This window comes from Echiichthys vipera (genome assembly GCF_963691815.1).
Source record: "Echiichthys vipera genome assembly, chromosome: 3".
Taxonomy (NCBI): domain Eukaryota; kingdom Metazoa; phylum Chordata; class Actinopteri; order Perciformes; family Trachinidae; genus Echiichthys; species Echiichthys vipera.
The window spans coordinates 660,403-679,857 of NC_139828.1; the positions used below are offsets into that span (position 1 = coordinate 660,403).

A 19,455-nucleotide genomic window follows, 5' to 3' on the forward strand; every position below is an offset into this window, starting at 1 on the left:
GCTCATGGGGGACTTGTTGGGTCTGTGTGAACCATATTAAGTCATAGAGTGCCGTCTTTACCTACTCCATAGGTGAAGTGTCCCGAGATGACTTTTGTTCTGAAGTTCACTGTAACTTAAATCAAATTCATGTGAAGACGCCCCCCTCGGGTCCATCTGCCCCCATAACCCCTCCCAGCCCGGGCTCTTCTACTTCACCTTCCTTCACCAACAATATCTGTGACCTCGATCCGGCGACTTCGGGCTCTGCACTGACGCAGCCCCCTGTCCCTCAGCGTCGGTCGTTACCTCTGTGGTAGACGTCCGCCTCTGAACTTCTCTCTCCTCCCCCTGCGCTTTGGAGCCGTGCCTCGTTGTTGTTGCTGCCGTTCTTTGGGGTCATGAGTGGTAATTCTCTTAAATCCATCCAGACGACCACATTACCGTCGACATCATCAACAAGGCAGCTCAACCCCACATGTCCATCCACAGCCTTAACTCAGCCGCTCCGCTCACGTTTCAGGCCACTAACTCCATCGCCAACCCCCTCTCATTCCTGAATCCAAATGATTGCATATACTAACCCATACAGCTCGCCGGAGCACCCGCCCCTCCTCTTATATTTGTACCCCTGCATAAGCGTGTTAATCCGACCTACGGAACACAGAATCCCATATCGCTCCAAGCTCTCACCCTCTGCAGCCGACCTCCTCATCCCCAGCATCCAGACCCTCCGTGCAGGATGCATCTTCTCCCCCGTCAACCCAACTCTTCAATTATGTTCGTCTTGGCGAGTTTGGTTTCCTCAGGCGTCCAGCATTTACCACCTACGACCCATCGCTACATGCCAGCCTCACCAGCACTCCTACCCATTTCCCTAAATACCCTCTGGTCATGCCAAACTACCTAAGCCATGTACAGGTGTCAGGTTCAAACCTAAAACACCCAAAACTTAACAAAAGAGAGAAAGACAAGAGTTCTATGTTTTACTTGCAGGGAGAACGGACAGAGATGTGTTCAGTTACAACCTCCTGCCGCTCTGAAGTTCTCTCTGCCGAACCCTTTCTCTTTATTTACTTTCGCTGGTTCCAAAATACAACGAGTTACAATGAGTTACAGCTCTTAAGGTGAGGGGCACACAGCTGCAACTCCAGACATATGGACCATTCATTGTCTTTATGACTTTACATGCCAGCCTCAACAGCACTCCTGTCCATTTCCCTAAGAAGCTTCTTGGCACTGAATTGAAATGGGATCGGTTGTCTGAGGTTCTGATCCACAGCGGCGGCCGCAGAGATCGACTCGTCACACGGTTTCTTTCATCAAATCATTTTATTTATGCTCAGTTTTTTCCACGTTGGGGAACATTTCACTGTTTTTCTAGAAAACCTCAGTCCACTGTCTTCAGTCCGCTGTTCCCGAGGCAAGGAAGGGGGCGGAGTCGGCTGCTGTGATTGGTCAGCAGGGACACGGCGTGCCGGCGTCCTGCTCCACCGTCAGTCCTTTGCTCAGCAAGAACGCTTCCTGTTTGGGTTCACGCCCGAGGAACTTCCTCAGCATCTCGGCGGCGTCCTCAGAGCCGCCGGGCCGCAGGATGAACTTCCTGTAGTCCAGACCCACCTGGGGGACCAATCAGGAGACAGAGAATTCACCGTCAGACAGAAGACAACGAACAATACAACGTCTGTTAATGTCCCACTGAGCCCAGTGTAAAGTCTGTAAATGTCCCACTGAGCCCAGTGTAAAGCCTGTTAATGTCCACTGAGCCCAGTGTAAAGTCTGTTAATGTCCACTGAGCCCAGTGTAAAGTCTGTAAATGTCCCACTGAGCCCAGTGTAAAGCCTGTTAATGTCCACTGAGCCCAGTGTAAAGTCTGTTAATGTCCCACTGAGCCCAGTGTAAAGTCTGTTAATGTCCCACTGAGCCCAGTGTAAAGTCTGTTAATGTCCACTGAGCCCAGTGTAAAGCCTGTTAATGTCCCACTGAGCCCAGTGTAAAGTCTGTTAATGTCCACTGAGCCCAGTGTAAAGTCTGTTAGTGTCCACTGAGCCCAGTGTAAAGTCTGTTAGTGTCCACTGAGCCCAGTGTAAAGTCTGTTAATGTCCACTGAGCCCAGTGTAAAGTCTGTAAATGTCCCACTGAGCCCAGTGTAAAGTCTGTTAATGTCCACTGAGCCCAGTGTAAAGTCTGTTAATGTCCACTGAGCCCAGTGTAAAGTCTGTTAATGTCCCACTGAGCCCAGTGTAAAGTCTGTTAATGTCCACAGAGCCCAGTGTAAAGTCTGTTAATGTCCACTGAGCCCAGTGTAAAGTCTGTTAATGTCTACTGAGCCCAGTGTAAAGTCTGTTAATGTCCACTGAGCCCAGTGTAAAGCCTGTTAATGTCCCACTGAGCCCAGTGTAAAGTCTGTTAATGTCCCACTGAGCCCAGTGTAAAGTCTGTTAATGTCCCACTGAGCCCAGTGTAAAGTCTGTTAATGTCCACTGAGCCCAGTGTAAAGTCTGTTAATGTCCACTGAGCCCAGTGTAAAGTCTGTTAATGTCCACTGAGCCCAGTACAAAGTCTGTTAATGTCCACTGAGCCCAGTACAAAGTCTGTTAATGTCCACTGAGCCCAGTGTAAAGTCTGTTAATGTCCACTGAGCCCAGTGTAAAGTCTGCTAATGTCCCACTGAGCCCAGTGTAAAGTCTGTTAATGTCCCACTGAGCACAGTGTAAAGCCTGTTAATGTCCACTGAGCCCAGTGTAAAGTCTGTTAATGTCCACTGAGCCCAGTACAAAGTCTGTTAATGTCCACTGAGCCCAGTACAAAGTCTGTTAATGTCCACTGAGCCCAGTGTAAAGTCTGTTAATGTCCACTGAGCCCAGTGTAAAGTCTGCTAATGTCCCACTGAGCCCAGTGTAAAGTCTGTTAATGTCCCACTGAGCACAGTGTAAAGTCTGTTAATGTCCACTGAGCCCAGTGTAAAGTCTGTTAATGTCCCACTGAGCCCAGTGTAAAGCCTGTCGATGTCCCACTGAGCCCAGTGTAAAGTCTGCTAATGTCCCACTGAGCCCCGTGTAAAGTCTGTTAATGTCCACTGAGCCCAGTGTAAAGTCTGTTAATGTCCCACTGAGCCCAGTGTAAAGTCTGTTAATGTCCCACTGAGCCCAGTGTAAAGTCTGTTTATGTCCCACTGAGCCCAGTGTAAAGCCTGTTAATGTCCCCTGAGCCCAGTGTAAAGCCTGTTAATGTCCCACTGAGCCCAGTGTAAAGCCTGTTAATGTCCACTGAGCCCAGTGTAAAGCCTGTTAATGTCCCACTGAGCCCAGTGTAAAGCCTGTTAATGTCCACTGAGCCCAGTGTAAAGTCTGTTAATGTCCACTGAGCCCAGTGTAAAGTCTGTTAATGTCCACTGAGCCCAGTGTAAAGTCTGTTAATGTCCCACTGAGCCCAGTACAAAGTCTGTTAATGTCCCACTGAGCCCAGAGTAAAGTAAGTTGATGCGTTATTGTATTTCCTGAGCTCGGACCTTCGGGTTCATGATTCCCTCCTGTTTGAAGCGAGCGAAGAACATGTCCATGGAGAACACCTCGCTCCACAGGTAACCGTAGTACTGAGCGTCGTAACCGCCCGCCAGGTGCCCGAAGGTCGCCGGCATGTTTGTTCCTGCAGAGAGACGGAGAGGTCAAAGGTCAGAGACGTCGTGGAAACCAGGCGGCAGCAAGGGTCTGCTGGTCCTGGATCCTCTTTAACTAACCCACATGGCTATGCTGCTCCTGGATGCTAACATCACTTTCATCTGCACTTAGCTGGAGCGGCTAACGCTAACGGCTAACGCTAACTGTCAGTCAAACTCCTTTAATCCTTGTTTTGATGCTGTGGTTTTCTGGAGGGGACGGGTTCAAACAGGCTCAAACAGACTCCGGTCTCCTGGAGCTACTGGGCCGGGTCTGACCAACCTGGCAACCCCACTGCTGGGCCGGGTCTGACCAACCTGGCAACCCCACTGCTGGACTTCTTTTTTGTTGTTGAGACGACGATCTGGAGACTCTAGATGGAGCTGCTCTGATCGTTCTACATATTCAACCTTTAACGTTTTTACTCTGAATGTTTTCGACCCTGAACAACCAGATTTTAAACCCGTGCGTCTGATGCGTTGGAATGAAAGTGACCTGCTGAAGCGGGGATTCCCAGCACCTCCTGACAGAGGCGCCCGTACTCCTCTGCGGCGTCCAGCCCGGTCCTGGTGTGCAGAGCCTGATCCACTTTAGCCAGAACGATCTGCCTCAGGTTGAACAGACCTGCAGGAGGGTCACACTCACTTCTTTAATCACCCGTTTATCTCGTCAGCATTATTCAGAGTGACGGCCGGCGACGGAGCTGCTACGCACCGGTGTTGGCGAGGCGGGACTTGATGAGTTTGTCCAGCAGCTCCTCTGGGATGGCGTTGCCCGTCTTGTAGTGCTTGGACATCCTCTGCAGAGGCTCCGTCTCCCAAACCCAGTTCTCCAACATCTGAGACGGAGCCTCCACAAAGTCCCGCTCCACGTGCGTCCCGCTGAACATGGCGTAGTCCGCCTGCAAACACAGGACACTCAGAGCCAGCTGACAGGAAGTGGTCGCAGCCAATCAGGAGACGCATTCTGCTGCGGTACGTCAGACAGTTCTGATCCCAGGCACAAATATGCAAATGTTTGCTAATGGTGCTAACGCTAATGCCTTTACTGTTATTTTAGTGCCTTTTTACCTCCTGGTGCTTAAATTTTGTACATCTTCGACCTTATTTATTGATTTGACAGCATCGTTCTGGGGAATCGAACCTTCCTCTTGATGTAAAAGTACAATAACATGAAAGAAATTCCATTTCTCAGTGTGTTTCACAGAAACTCATTCTCACAGTGACCTGACGTTGGTGTTCCAGTGTGAGCGGCGACTCTCACTAGTGGATCTAAACACCCAGGACGCTCGTACGAGACGCTCGAGAAGAGGCGAGAGAGAGAGTCTGACCTCGGCGCACAGTTGGTGCATGACGTGTCCGAACTCGTGGAAGTACGTCTCCACCTCGTCGTGCTGCAGGAGCGACGGGGCGTCGGCCGTGGGCTTGCTGAAGTTGGCCACCATGGCCGCCACCGACATCTGACGCGTGCCGTCGGGCAGCAGGCAGCCGGGCTGCAGGCCGAAGCAGGCGGCGTGACCGTACTTCCCCTCCCTGCAGGGACGACAGAAGACACTGAGGACGCCTGGAATCGTTCAGCCTCAACAACAAGGCGGCTCTCTGTGGCCCCGACGAGGCCTCACCTGGGGTGCAGGTCCAGGTAGAACTGGCCCACCGTCTGCCCGCTGCTGCCGTCCTTCACGCAGTACAGAGTGACGTCAGGGTGCCACACGGCGGCGCCGCTCACCAGCTCAAAGGACAGACCCAGAAGCTCCTGGTAGATGCCCAACAGACCCTGAGTCACCACCTCCATCGGGAAGTACTCCTTCAACTGGTTCTGATCCACCGCGTACTGGGTCTCCTCCACCTGAGAAGAGGAGGAAGAGGAGGAAGAGGAAGAAATAGTTAATCAACCAATAATGTCTCAGCTGTTTTCTTTTGTTGAAGTCAACTACTGCTCTGACCCTGAACGGCCCTGCAGCTCTGACCTGGGTCAGGAAGGAGCAGGTGACCCAGGGCTGCAGCTCTGACCTGGGTCAGGAAGGAGCAGGTGACCCAGGGCTGCAGCTCTGACCTGGGTCAGGAAGTACCGGGTGTCCCAGGCGTGCAGCTCTTACCTGGGTCATGAAGTACCGGGTGTCCCAGGCGTGCAGCTCTTACCTGGGTCATGAAGTATCAGGTGTCCCAGGCGTGCAGCTCTTACCTGGGTCATGAAGTATCAGGTGTCCCAGGCGTGCAGCTCTTACCTGGGTCATGAAGTAGCGGGTGTCCCAGGCGTGCAGCTCTCCGTTGAAAGGCAGACTTCTCTTCTGACACTCCTTCTCCTTCAGTTTGAGGATGACCGCGCGCTCTTCGTCGCCCAGAGGCTTCAGCTTGCGAGCCAGCTCCTCTGAAACAACACAGCAGAGGGGGGGGGGGGGTTCCCTTCAGTGTCACGGAGCACCTGAACCCTGAGTCTCAACACGGGGGTCGGTCTGTTCCTCACCCAGGAAGCCCGCGACCTTCTGCCCAGACTTGGCCATGTTCATCTCCAGGACGAAGTCGGCGTGCGTGCTGAAGCCCAGCAGGGAGCTCTTCTGGGCCCGGAGCGCCACCAGCTCCTTCAGGATGGCCGAGTTCTCCTGAAGACACACAAACTCTGGTTCAGAGTCTGGTACAGCCTGGTTCGGTCTGGTTCGGTCTGGTTCAGTCTGGTTCAGCCTGGTTCAGCCTGGTTCGGCCTGGTTCGGTCTGGTTCAGTCTGGTTCAGTCTGGTTCAGTCTAGTTCGGTCTGGTTCGGTCTGGTTCTGTCTGGTTCTGTCTGGTTCAGTCTGGTTCAGTCTGGTTCAGTCTAGTTCGGTCTGGTTCGGTCTGGTTCAGTCTGGTTCAGCCTGGTTCAGCCTGGTTCGGCCTGGTTCGGTCTGGTTCAGTCTGGTTCAGTCTGGTTCAGTCTAGTTCGGTCTGGTTCGGTCTGGTTCTGTCTGGTTCTGTCTGGTTCAGTCTGGTTCAGTCTAGTTCGGTCTGGTTCGGTCTGGTTCGGTCTGGTTCTGTCTGGTTCAGCCTGGTTCGGTCTGGTTCAGTCTGGTTCGGTCTGGTTCCAGGCACCTCCAGGCCTGGCATGGGTACTACAGCGCTTGGAGCCGCTGCACCTGGTTTCCTGTGGACGCAGAGATTTAAGATCCAGGACCAGGACCAGGACCAGAGGACCCTTTAGTGTGAGCATTCAAACCTCGGACCTGCTGGTTTTCCTTTAGAATCAGAACCATTTCAGAAGAAACACCCAGGGAGTGACGGACGGGGGTCCACTTCCTGTCTCACCTCTTTGCAGCGGGAGTTGAACGCCTCCTCCAGCTGACGGCGTGTTTCTGGGACGAAGCATTTCTTCATGGTGGGGAAGTAGTGCGGGTACTTCAGGGTGACCTTCAGCTGCTCGCCGTCCTTCTCCAGAGCGCTCAGGAAGTCCTCGGGGAGGCCGCCTGCAACCGCCACAGGGGGTTAATACACAGAGAGGAGCCCAGGACCGGACCCACACCGTCAAACCGTCCTGCTCCAGGACTCATACCGTCAGTCTGTCCCTCCCGGTCCAGGACTCATACCGTCAGTCTGTCCCAGTCCAGGACTCACACAGTCTGTCCGTCCCGGTCCAGGACTTATACCGTCAGTCCGTCCGTCCCGGTCCAGGACTCATACCGTCAGTCTGTCCCAGTCCAGGACTCACACAGTCTGTCCGTCCCGGTCCAGGACTTATACCGTCAGTCCGTCCGTCCCGGTCCAGGACTCATACCGTCAGTCTGTCCCAGTCCAGGACTCACACAGTCCGTCCATCACGGTCCAGGACCCACACCGTCAGTCCGTCCCAGTCCAGGACCCACACTGTCCGTACCGGTCCAGGACTCACAGTCAGTCTGTCCGTCCTGGTCCAGGACTCACAGTCAGTCCATCCGTCCCGGTCCAGGACTCACCCAGCTGGTCTCTGCTGAAGGACAGACTGGTGGTGTCCTCGTTCAGGTTCTTGTTGAAGTCGATGCACAGGTTGCTCAGCTTCTTCTTGATGGTCTTGATCTCCTGTGACAGCAGCGTGAAGAGTTCATATTAATAATATTTATGATGAGAGGCGGGGACTTCAGTCCGCCGGCCCCTGACCCCGGCCCCTGATCCCGGCCCCTGACCCCGGCCCCTGATCCCAGCCCCTGACCCCTGACCCCGGCCCCTGATCCCTGCCCCCTGATCCCGGCCCCTGACCCCGGCCCCTGATCCCTGCCCCCGGCCCCTGATCCCTGCCCCTGACCCCGGCCCCTGATCCCTGCCCCCTGATCCCGGCCCCTGATCCCTGACCCCGGCCCCTGATCCCTGCCCCCTGATCCCGGCCCCTGATCCCTGACCCCAGCCCCTGACCCTAGCCCCTGACCCCGGCCCATGATCCCTGCCCCCGGCCCCTGATCCCAGCCCCTGACCCCGGCCCCTGACCCTGATCCCGGCCCCTGATCCCGGCCCCTGATCCCTGCCCCCTGATCCCAGCCCCTGACCCCAGCCCCTGATCCCGGCCCCTGACCCTAATATCTGATTTCCCCGTGAGTCGCTGAAGACGGCACCTCTTGCGTGTCCTTGGGCAGGTGCAGGCCGTTCCTCCGCCCCAGTGCGATCAGCCGCTCCATGTAACGCCGGGACTCCGCGCTCATGCTGCCGCCCTCCATCTTCTTCTGCAGACACAAGAACAGAGAGCCAACGCCACGTCAGCCCCACACCCGTGCGTCTGTGCGTGCGTGTGTGCGCCCGTGCGTCTGCTCACCTGCAGAGCCACGATCCTCAGGTAGACGTCCTCCCTCATGCTCATCTCCACGTCGAACTCCGACAGGCGCTTGTCGGCCTCGGTGCTCGCCGCTCGGACCTCCTTACAGGAAGAGACGTGCTGCGGGAAGTCCAACATGTTCCTCTGGACTGAGACAGGTGAGAGGGGCGGGGTCAGACAGGTGAGAGGGGCAGGGTCAGACAGGTGAGAGGGGCGGGGTCAGACAGGTGAGAGGGGCAGGGTCAGACAGGTGAGAGGGGCGGGGTCAGACAGAGAGGGGCGGGACCAGACAGATGAGAGGGGCGGGGTCAGACAGACGAGACAGGTGAGAGGGGCGGGGTCAGACAGGTGAGAGGGGCGGGGTCAGACAGGTGAGAGGGGCGGGGTCAGACAGGTGTAATAACAATTTTATAATTTTGTCATTAAACAGATTGATTTATATTTATTGTTGCAGTTTTAACGGCGTCCTGCAGCAGCAGCAGCAGCAGCAGGGGGGCGTGGTGGTGGCGTGCGTGGCGTGCTGTTTTCAGCTGCCTCCACACAAACGCTCGTCTCTGTTGTCGCTGCTTCAGCTCGTTTCTCTCCAAACCGCTGACTCGTCTTTTCTCTTCACTACCTCATTCTGCCGACTCAGCTCCAGAGCACAATGGACGCCGTGCGCTCGGCTTCACGTGCGCTCGGCTTCACGTGCGCTCGGCTTCACGTGCGCTCGGGTGTTTTAAAGACAGGAAGTCCGCTCACATTTCCAATGATTTGCGTTTCTCTTTGATGGATTTTTAATAATTATTTGATCACATTTAGATTTTTCTTCCTGACTGAACTCTGAGCTGCTGTGTTTGGATGAAACCCTAAACATGGCCGCCTGTCCTCAGCACACGCAGCAGAGAAGCTGATTGGCCGACACTCACCGGTGTACTCCACCTCCACGTCGGCGAGCGCCTTCAGCGTGTTCTGGAAGGTGACGGCGCCCAGGTCCAGCGCCCCCACGCCGTCGTACACCTTCTTGGTGCTGGACACGAGCTCGTCTGAGAGCTGCTGGATCTGCTCCGGGGTCAGGTCCCAGCGCAGACGGTTCTCAGCGCAGACCGGCGCCGGGCTGCCAAACACCACCTCACCTGGACACCAGGGGGCGGGGCAGAGGACAGGTGAGCAGGAGGAGGACAGGTGAGCAGGAGGAGGACAGGTGAGCAGGAGGACAGGTGAGAGCAGGAGGACAGGTGAGAGGAGGAGGACAGGTGAGCAGGAGGACAGGTGAGCAGGAGGACAGGTGAGCAGGAGGACAGGTGAGAGGAGGACGGGACAGGTGAGAGGAGGACAGGTGAGAGGAGGACAGGTGAGAGGAGGACAGGTGAGCAGGAGGACAGGTGAGAGGAGGAGGACAGGTGAGAGGAGGACAGGTGAGCAGGAGGACAGGTGAGAGGAGGAGGACAGGTGAGAGGAGGAGGACAGGTGAGAGGAGGAGGACAGGTGAGAGGAGGACAGGTGAGCAGGAGGACAGGTGAGAGGAGGAGGACAGGTGAGAGGAGGACAGGTGAGAGGAGGAGGAGGACAGGTGAGAGGAGGACAGGTGAGAGGAGGAGGAGGACAGGTGAGAGGAGGACAGGTGAGCAGGAGGAGGAGGACAGGTGAGAGGAGGAGGACAGGTGAGAGGAGGAGGACAGGTGAGAGGAGGACAGGTGAGAGGAGGACAGGTGAGAGGAGGAGGAGGACAGGTGAGAGGAGGAGGAGGACAGGTGAGAGGAGGACAGGTGAGAGGAGGACAGGTGAGAGGAGGAGGACAGGTGAGAGGAGGACAGGTGAGAGGAGGAGGAGGACAGGTGAGGAGTCCATATATATATATTATTTAAATAATTACATTTTGTTGTTATTTCGTTTACTTATTTTAAATAATTCTCTAATATTCAGTTAAACTATAGCATTTAACCTGTTATCCCTGTGTAATACACACTGGGTTAGCAGCATGCTAACGCTAGCGCTGAAGCTAACAGCCTCCGTTAAACCCAGTGGGTTAGCAGCATGCTAACGCTATCGCTGAAGCTAACAGCCTCCGTTACACCCAGTGGGTTAGCAGCATGCTAACGCTAGCGCTGAAGCTAACAGCCTCCGTTAAACCCAGTGGGTTAGCAGCATGCTAACGCTAGCGCTGAAGCTAACAGCCTCCGTTAAACCCAGTGGGTTAGCAGCATGCTAACGCTAGCGCTGACGCTAACCCCGCCTCCGTGTTCAGGGCGCTTTAACACCGGGAGGAAACATGGCGCCCACGCGGACGAGTCCCGTTCACCCGAGCGGGTCAGACGTGCAAACAGCGGGGCGGCGCTCACCTGTCGGGCCCATGGTCTCAGGTCTCTAATGAAGGGTCAGTCCGGTCCGGTCCGGTTCGGTCGGTGCGGGTCTGTGTCTGTCAGGCGGCGCTGTGCGGGACCGATAAAGCTGCCGCAGAAGAAGAACCGCACTCCTGCTCTGGGCTTTCAAAATAAAACACCCACGAAGAAGTGTGGAGGACTGAACGCGACACGTTTATGCTCCTAGAGGACACTTTAACACACGTTTACGCTCCTAGAGGACACTTTAACACACGTTTATGCTCCTAGAGGACACTTTAACACACGTTTATGCTCCTAGAGGACACTTTAACACACGTTTATGCTCCTAGAGGACACTTTAACACACGTTTATGCTCCTAGAGGACACTTTAACATACGTTTATGCTCCTAGAGGACACTTTAACACACGTTTATGCTCCTAGAGGACACTTTAACACACGTTTATGCTCCTAGAGGACACTTTAACACACGTTTATGCTCCTAGAGGACACTTTAGCACACGTTTATGCTCCTAGAGGACACTTTAACACACGTTTATGCTCCTAGAGGACACTTTAGCACAGGTTTATGCTCCTAGAGGACACTTTAACACACGTTTATGCTCCTAGAGGACACTTTAGCACACGTTTATGTTCCTAGAGGACACTTTAACACACGTTTATGCTCCTAGAGGACACTTTAACACACGTTTATGCTCCTAGAGGACACTTTAACACACGTTTATGCTCCTAGAGGACACTTTAGCACACGTTTATGCTCCTAGAGGACACTTTAACACACGTTTATGCTCCTAGAGGACACTTTAACACACGTTTATGCTCCTAGAGGACACTTTAGCACATGTTTATGTTCCTAGAGGACACTTTAACACACGTTTATGCTCCTAGAGGACACTTTAACACACGTTTATGCTCCTAGAGGACACTTTAGCACACGTTTATGCTCCTAGAGGACACTTTAACACACGTTTATGCTCCTAGAGGACACTTTAACACACGTTTATGCTCCTAGAGGACACTTTAACACACGTTTATGCTCCTAGAGGACACTTTAGCACACGTTTATGCTCCTAGAGGACACTTTAGCACATGTTTATGCTCCTAGAGGACACTTTAACACACGTTTATGCTCCTAGAGGACACTTTAGCACACGTTTATGCTCCTAGAGGACACTTTAACACACGTTTATGCACCTAGAGGACACTTTAACACGTTTATGCTCCTAGAGGACACTTTAGCACACGTTTATGCTCCTAGAGGACACTTTAGCACACGTTTATGCTCCTAGAGGACACTTTAACACACGTTTATGCTCCTAGAGGACACTTTAACACACGTTTATGCTCCTAGAGGACACTTTTACACACGTTTATGCTCCTAGAGGACACTTTAGCACACGTTTATGCTCCTAGAGGACACTTTAACACACGTTTATGTTCCTAGAGGACACTTTAACACACGTTTATCCTCCTAGAGGACACTTTAACACACGTTTAGGCTCCTAGAGGACACTTTAACACACGTTTATGCTCCTAGAGGACACTTTTACACACGTTTATGCTCCTAGAGGACACTTTAGCACACGTTTCTGCTCCTAGAGGACACTTTAGCACACGTTTATGTTCCTAGAGGACACTTTAACACACGTTTATGTTCCTAGAGGACACTTTAACACACGTTTATCCTCCTAGAGGACACTTTAACACACGTTTATGCTCCTAGAGGACACTCTAACACACGTTTATGCTCCTAGAGGACACTTTAACACACGTTTATGCTCCTAGAGGACACTTTAACACACGTTTATGCTCCTAGAGGACACTTTAGCACACGTTTATGCTCCTAGAGGACACTTTAACACACATTTATGCTCCTAGAGGACACTTTAACACACGTTTATGCTCCTAGAGGACACTTTAACACACGTTTATGCTCCTAGAGGACACTTAAGCACACGTTTATGCTCCTAGAGGACACTTTAACACACGTTTATGCTCCTAGAGGACACTTTAACACACGTTTATGCTCCTAGAGGACACTTTAACACACATTTATGCTCCTAGAGGACACTTTAACACACATTTATGCTCCTAGAGGACACTTTAGCACACGTTCATGCTCCTAGAGGACACTTTAGCACACGTTTATGCTCCTAGAGGACACTTTAACACACGTTTATGCTCCTAGAGGACACTTTAACACACGTTCATGCTCCTAGAGGACACTTTAGCACACGTTTATGCTCCTAGAGGACACTTTAGCACACGTTTATGCTCCTAGAGGACACTTTAACACACGTTTATGCTCCTAGAGGACACTTTAACACACATTTATGGTCCTAGAGGACACTTTAGCACACGTTTATGCTCCTAGAGGACACTTTAGCACACGTTTATGCTCCTACTTTAACACATGTTTATGCTCCTAGAGGACACTTTAACACACATTTATGCTCCTAGAGGACACTTTAGCACACGTTTATGCTCCTAGAGGACACTTTAACACACGTTTATGCTCCTAGAGGACACTTTAGCACACGTTTATGCTCCTAGAGGACACTTTAACACACGTTTATGCTCCTAGAGGACACTTTAGCACACGTTTATGCTCCTAGAGGACACTTTAACCCCCGGCTGCATCACTGGTAACAGGTGTAGGTCCAAGTTTCTGATGCTTTTATTCTGAAAGCATGTTTACCAAACATCAATTCGTTTCCTGTTTTAACTTGACGCCGTCACGAAACGGCGCCTACGTGTGACGACATAACCAACGCGACAGGCTAATTAGCTGCATGACGGTTCCTGAAGCAGCGCAGCTACCGTGAACTCCTCCGTTACCGGGCTGATCCTCACCGGAGACACGGAGACAGCCGGTAGGACATCAAACACGTTCTTATTATGATTATTATGTCCTCGTGCTTGATTAGGCAGCGTGACGTGTTTATCACGCGTCAGCGCCGCTTCGGTCAGCGGACTGTGAGCAGCTAACTCGCTAGCCGTTAGCATTCGCGGTGCGGAGAACGCGTCACGCCAAACCCCGTTCACAACTCCCGCAATTCAACACGACGTCACTCTGAGTCACGCACAAACACGCAGGGACAGAAGTTAGGACTTTAACTTAACCGTCATTAACCACCCTTCAGTTCGGCCGACCTTTAATTCACATAGTTCCGTTTATTTTAACACAGCTCTTGTTTTTTTGAGCCAGCCTCGCACTTTAGCTGTCACTTCCCAGTCACGGAGCGCGAAGAAATGAGACGTTTAAGTGACGTTCTGTTGAGAGGAGTTGCTGCCAGATGAATCAACTTTATGCCGATTTACCCCAAAGCTTGTTTTCCTCCACTCGGGCTGTTTCCCTCATGATCGACCTCCTGACACTCGAGTCACGGGGAGGAGACCGAGTTAGCTTCACTCTCTACGCGTTTTTACGGTAAACAGCGAATTAACTGTGACACGGCTAACAGCTAATGATGTTAGCATGATTAGCACCGGCTAATGCTACTGTTAGTGTGTTTAAAGCGACGCTTAGCTTTGACACGGCTAACAGCTAATGGTGTTAGCATGATTAGCACCGGCTAATGCTACTGTTAGTGTGTTTAAAGCGACGCTTAGCTTTGACACGGCTAACAGCTAATGGTGTTAGCATGATTAGCACCGGCTAATGCTACTGTTAGTGTGTTTAAAGCGACGCTTAGCTTTGACACGGCTAACAGCTAATGGTGTTTAGCATGATTAGCTCCAGCTCATGCTAGTGTTAGCATGAGCCGGAGCTTCTGGAATATTCGCCATGCTAACGCTCAACAGTGTTATTGTTTTTTTTAAAAACTTTATTTACATCCGTGCTCGTGCTCAAAGTTGTTTGCATTTCCTCTCCTTCCGGTTTGAACACGAGTTTAAGTTAAGTTTAATAATAATAATAATAATAATAATAATAATAATAACAATAATCCTGTTTAATCAGCAAGTAAAGAACATATTACAAAAATAAATAAATACAAATAAAATAAAGAAGGCAGTTCAAAACTCTGTGTGTTTGTGTGTGTGTGTGTGTGAGTGTGAGAGAGACTGTGTGTGTGACTGTGTGTGTGTGTGTGCGTGAGAGAGAGACTGTGTGTGTGTTACTGTTTTCACACTGAAGTAATGACGTGTTTTTCCTCCTCCTCACTGTCGTGGTCGTCATCGTCATTGACGTTGTTGTCGTCATCATCGCTGACGTTGTTGTCGTCATCATCGCTGACGTTGTTGTCGTCGTTGACGTTGTTGTTGTTGTTGTCATCGTCGTTGACGTTGTTGTTGTTGTTGTTGTGTGCAGGGTCTCTCCCCCTCAGCGAGCGCAGACACGTCTGACCCTCGGTCACCATGACAGACACCAGGCGTCTGGCCTTCTCCGTCCTCCAGTTCCTGCAGCAGCAGCTGCAGTCGGGGGGTCTGAGCTCCGGGGCCCAGGAGAGTCTGGAAGGTGTGTGTGTGCGTGTGTGTGTGTGTGCGTGCGTGTGTGCGTGCGTGCGTGTGTGCGTGTGCGTGTGTGTTTGTGCGTGTGTTGTAACGTGCGCTCCTTGTTCTGCAGTTGCTGTTCAGTGTTTGGAGACAGCGTTTGAAATCTCCACTGACGACCAGACGCTCGCCGTCCCCCTGACGTTACCGCAGATCTTCGCGTCGGCCACGGCCACGGTAACACGCGCCCGCGCCGCTCTCACACCACGAACATGAATAATAATAAATAAGGAGGCGTGTTCAGAACGCCTTTGAAAACAGACTTTGCTCCAAACAACACGCGCACACACACACACACACACACAGACACACGCACACACGCACACACAGACAGACACACACACACACACACACACACACAGACACACGCACGCACACACACACACGCACGCACACACACACACACACACACACACACACACACACACACACAGAGACAGGCGCACGCACACACTATTCAGAAAACAAACATTTTAAAAATTGTTTTTATTTGTCATGATGAGTAATTTCTGTTCTCTGTGTGTGTGTGTGTGTGTGTGTTTCTCTGTGTGTGTGTGTCTCTCTCTGCTGTGTGTGTGTGTGTGTGTGTCTCTGTGTGTGTGTGTGTGTGTGTGTGTGTGTGTCTCTCTCTCTCTCTCTCTCTCTCTCTGTGTCTCTCTCTCTGTGTGTGTGTGTGTGTGTGTCTCTGTCTCTCTGTGTGTGTGTGTGTGTGTGTGTGTGTGTGTGTGTGTGTGTTGCAGTTTCCAGCAGAGTCCCAGGTCAACAACAACTCTGCTCCTCCTCACCCTGAGAGCTTCCTGACGGAGCAGCAGCGAGACGAAGCCGAGACGCTCAAAACTGACGGTGACGGAGACGTGTGTGTGTGTGTGTGTGTGTGTGTGTGTGTGTGTGTGTGTGTGTGTGTGTGTGTGTGTGTGTGTGTGTGTGTGTGTGTGTGTGTGTGTGTGTGTGTGTGTGTGTGTGTGTGTGTGTGTGTGTGTGTGTGTGTGTGTGTGTGTGTGTGTGTGTGTGTGTGTGTGTGTGTGTGTGTGTGTGTGTGTGTGTGTGTCTCGACACGTTTTGATTTCCACGTGTTTCTAACGAGCGAGCGTTTCCACGTGTTTCCTCTGCAGGAAACGACCAAATGAAGGTGGAGAACTTCGGCGCCGCTGTTGAGTTTTACTCCAAGGCCATCGCCATCAACCCTCAGAACGCCGTCTACTACTGCAACAGGTCAGAGCGCCGCCGCCGTCATCCAGCGTGCACGTGTGTCCTCGCCCGCTGCTCCTGTTTCCTGTGTCACGCAGGAACAAAGCAGCGATGCAACATTAGTGACTCAAACTTAACGTGCGTGTGTGCGTGTGTGTGTGTGTGTGTGTGTGCAGGGCTGCAGCGTACAGTAAACTGGGGAACTACGCCGGCGCGGTGCAGGACTGTGAACAGGCCATCAGCATCGACCCCACGTACAGCAAAGCCTACGGGCGCATGGGGTAAGAGCCGCTGCTCCAGCTCCTCCCGGGGGGGGGGGGGTGCTAGTGATTAGCCTGGCAGCTAGTGATTAGCTTAGCAGCTAGTGATTAGCCTGGCAGCTAGTGATTAGCTTAGCAGCTAGTGATTAGCTTAGCAGCTAGTGATTAGCCTGGCAGCTAGTGATTAGCTTAGCAGCTAGTGATTAGCCTGGCAGCTAGTGATTAGCTTAGCAGCTAGTGATTAGCCTGGCAGCTAGTGATTAGCCTGGCAGCTAGTGATTAGCCTGGCAGCTAGTGATTAGCTTAGCAGCCCAGCTACTGGAGCTAGTTTAAGACACTTCATCTTTGTCTCTGTCTCGTGTCTGTCCTCCCGTCTCTGACCCCGTCTCTCTCCCTGTGTCTGCAGCCTGGCTCTGGCCAGCCTCAACAAACACACAGAAGCGGCCTCTTACTATAAGAAAGCTCTGGAGCTCGACCCCGACAACGACACGTACAAGAGCAACCTGAAGATCGCCGAGGAGAAGATGGAGACGTCCAGCCCGGTACGAGCGGCCGCACAAGCTTCATCTGACGCGTCTGTCGTCCCAGCGCACAAATAAACGTGTGTGTGTGTGTGTGTGTGTGTGTGTGTGTGTGTGTGTGTGTGTGTGTGTGTGTGTGTGTGTGTGTGTGTGTGTGTGTGTGTGTGTGTGTGTGTGTGTGTGTGTGTGTGTGTGTGTGTGTGTGTGTGTGTGTGTGTGTGTGTGTGTGTGTGTGTGTGTGTCACAGACAGCGGGGATGGGCGGAGTGGACCTGGCCGGGCTGCTCAGTAACCCCGGCTTCATGAACATGGTGAGGAAATCCACACTCATCAGTTTGTGTCTCATGACCTTCGACCTCATTATGAGGTCATAGAACAGACGCCACAGTGGAGGCTGGGGTCACGTTAAGGACCGCCTCTAAACTCATTGATGCTAAGTTAGCGTGCTAGCGCTGTTGCCTTCAGTGGAACAGTGATCGTACGGACTCTTCTACTTGCTGCTCTCTGTTCAACAACCCACTGTTGGAGTTTGTCCTCCAGCTGCAGCCGTCTCGCTCTGTTCCCTCTAAACTCTGTTTAGTCTTCTTTACTCGGCGCAGGTCGTCTTGTTGCTTCCTGCACTTCGGCACCATTGATTGGTTCATGTTCAACTCTCTGGCTGCTGCTCTGTTCCCGTGTTCTACTGCGTGACTAATGGCCTTGAGTGTAAACTCTGCGACGTAAGCGTGTCTCTTAACAGGAGCCATTTTGGGCTCTTTACACAAACACACACATGGAAATGAAACGGCACGCTTCACGCAGTCGTATATCTCAACATGCACCGCGCGTTACTTCTTCTACGGGGGAAAATAGAGTCGGGGGCTGCTCACCGTAGTTGAGACCTGTTGTGGCTCAATATTGGTCCATATATAAGGAGCACCGGATTATAAGGAGCACTGAGACGTGTGGAGGTTTTTAGGTGCTCCTATAGAGCGGAGAATACGGTACTTTACTCTTAACTGTAAATTAATCTCACTTCCTGTAGATTAATCTCACTTCCTGTTGCTTTATTTTGTAATCCTTTTGAGATTATTAAATCTTTTAATGACACAGAAATAATATTGAACGCGTTTATGAAATAACTCTGTTTCAGACTCTTATTTTGGTGACTGCTTCCTGTTTGCTCGGGGTTTGTTAATAAAGCTTTGAATCACGTGTTTGTGTTCGCAGGCGTCCTCTCTGATGAACAACCCGCAGGTCCAGCAGCTGTGAGTGCACTCCTCCTCCTGTTCTTCTTCTTCTTCTCTCCTCCTCCTCCTCCTCCTGTTCTTCTTCTTCTTCTTCTCCTCCTTCTGTTCTTCTTCTTCTTCTTCTCCTCCTCCTCCTCCTCCTTCTGTTCTTCTCTGGTGTCCAGCTGAACTTCCTGTCTCGTCTCTGTCGCAGCATGTCTGGAATGATGTCCGGAGCGTACGGGGGGATGCCGGGAGGAGGAGGAGGAGGAGCTGCAGCAGCAGGAGGAGGAGGAGGAGGAGGAGGAGGTCTTGGAGCAGGACTTGGAGGAGGTCTTGGACCAGGACTCGGAGGAGGTCTTGGACCAGGACTCGGAGGAGGTCTTGGACCAGGACTCGGAGGAGGTCTTGGACCAGGACTCGGAGGAGGTCTTGGACCAGGACTCGGAGGAGGTCTTGGACCAGGACTCGGAGGAGGTCTTGGAGGAAGTGCGGCGCCCCCTGGAGCAGCTGGAGCAGCCGGAGCTGCTGGAGCAGGAGATCTGTCCGGACTGATCCAAGCGTACGTAGCTCAACACCAACACACGCACGCTTTGGGAGAAGCTAACGTTAGCATCAGGGTTCACCGTGCTAACCTTAGCATGCTAGCTGTAACTCAGCGACGCTGCGTGGTTCCGCTGTCCGTCTCTTGGTAACGCTGGGCGCCGTGCTGGGGGCATGGCGGCATGCTGGAGTCTGGGCGCCGTGCTGGGGGCATGGCGGCATGCTGGAGTCTGGGCGGCGTGGTGGGGGGGGTGTCGGGGGCTGGGCGGCGTGCTGCAGGCCGGGTGGCGTGCTGGAGGCTGGGCGGCGTGTCGGGGGGGGGGGGGGGGGCGTGTCGGGGGCTGGGCGGCGAGCTGGAGGCCGGGTGGCGTGTTTGGGGCTGGGTGGCGTGCTGGGTTGCGTGCTGGACGGCATGCTGGAGACTGGTTGGTGTGTTGGATGGCATGCTGGGCGGCGTGTTGGGGGCTGGGCGGCGTGCTGGGGGCTGTGTGGCGTGCTGGGGGCTGGGCGGCGTGTTGGGGGCTGTGTGGCGTGC

The 19,455-nt window shown here is 52.8% G+C and overlaps 2 protein-coding genes across 4 annotated transcripts in view; one reads left to right on the forward strand and one right to left on the reverse strand.

Moving 5' to 3' along the window:
• Nucleotides 1-1,183: 1,183 nt before the first annotated feature.
• thop1 (thimet oligopeptidase 1) lies at nucleotides 1,184-10,815 on the reverse strand. Its single transcript, XM_083940615.1, has 14 exons — nucleotides 10,706-10,815; nucleotides 9,293-9,499; nucleotides 8,385-8,533; nucleotides 8,188-8,295; nucleotides 7,558-7,660; nucleotides 6,914-7,071; nucleotides 6,102-6,237; nucleotides 5,863-6,005; nucleotides 5,260-5,483; nucleotides 4,969-5,170; nucleotides 4,353-4,539; nucleotides 4,134-4,262; nucleotides 3,491-3,627; nucleotides 1,184-1,599 (listed from the first exon to the last, which is right to left on the reverse strand). Exons 1-14 carry the CDS (start codon nucleotides 10,716-10,718, stop codon nucleotides 1,438-1,440), a joined length of 2,058 nt encoding a protein of 685 aa, XP_083796741.1. The 5' UTR covers nucleotides 10,719-10,815; the 3' UTR covers nucleotides 1,184-1,437.
• A 2,660-nt stretch (nucleotides 10,816-13,475) lies between these two features.
• The window catches only part of sgta (small glutamine rich tetratricopeptide repeat co-chaperone alpha), a 9,298-nt gene continuing 3,318 nt past the window's right edge, over nucleotides 13,476-19,455 (forward strand). For 2 of the 3 annotated variants that reach the window (XM_083940621.1, XM_083940622.1), the window contains exons 1-10: nucleotides 13,476-13,580; nucleotides 15,020-15,166; nucleotides 15,275-15,378; nucleotides 15,942-16,044; nucleotides 16,314-16,413; nucleotides 16,566-16,670; nucleotides 17,056-17,191; nucleotides 17,418-17,480; nucleotides 18,379-18,416; nucleotides 18,592-18,939. In XM_083940621.1, the coding sequence (XP_083796747.1) occupies nucleotides 15,067-15,166; nucleotides 15,275-15,378; nucleotides 15,942-16,044; nucleotides 16,314-16,413; nucleotides 16,566-16,670; nucleotides 17,056-17,191; nucleotides 17,418-17,480; nucleotides 18,379-18,416; nucleotides 18,592-18,939 (1,097 nt within the window). In that variant the 5' untranslated portion in view covers nucleotides 13,476-13,580; nucleotides 15,020-15,066. The remainder of the gene's footprint in view (nucleotides 13,581-15,019; nucleotides 15,167-15,274; nucleotides 15,379-15,941; nucleotides 16,045-16,313; nucleotides 16,414-16,565; nucleotides 16,671-17,055; nucleotides 17,192-17,417; nucleotides 17,481-18,378; nucleotides 18,417-18,591; nucleotides 18,940-19,455) is intronic. The other variant, XM_083940623.1, reaches the window with a different exon arrangement.

Excerpts from the sequence above, each read along its gene's own strand:
- thop1 (XM_083940615.1), bottom strand. Across the intron at positions 7,072-7,557 it reads CTTCAGCAGAGACCAGCTGG|GCGGCCTCCCCGAGGACTTC; the intron begins GTGAGTCCTGGA and ends TGGCGGTTGCAG. Across the intron at positions 5,171-5,259 it reads TACCTGGACCTGCACCCCAG|GGAGGGGAAGTACGGTCACG; the intron begins GTGAGGCCTCGT and ends TCGTCCCTGCAG.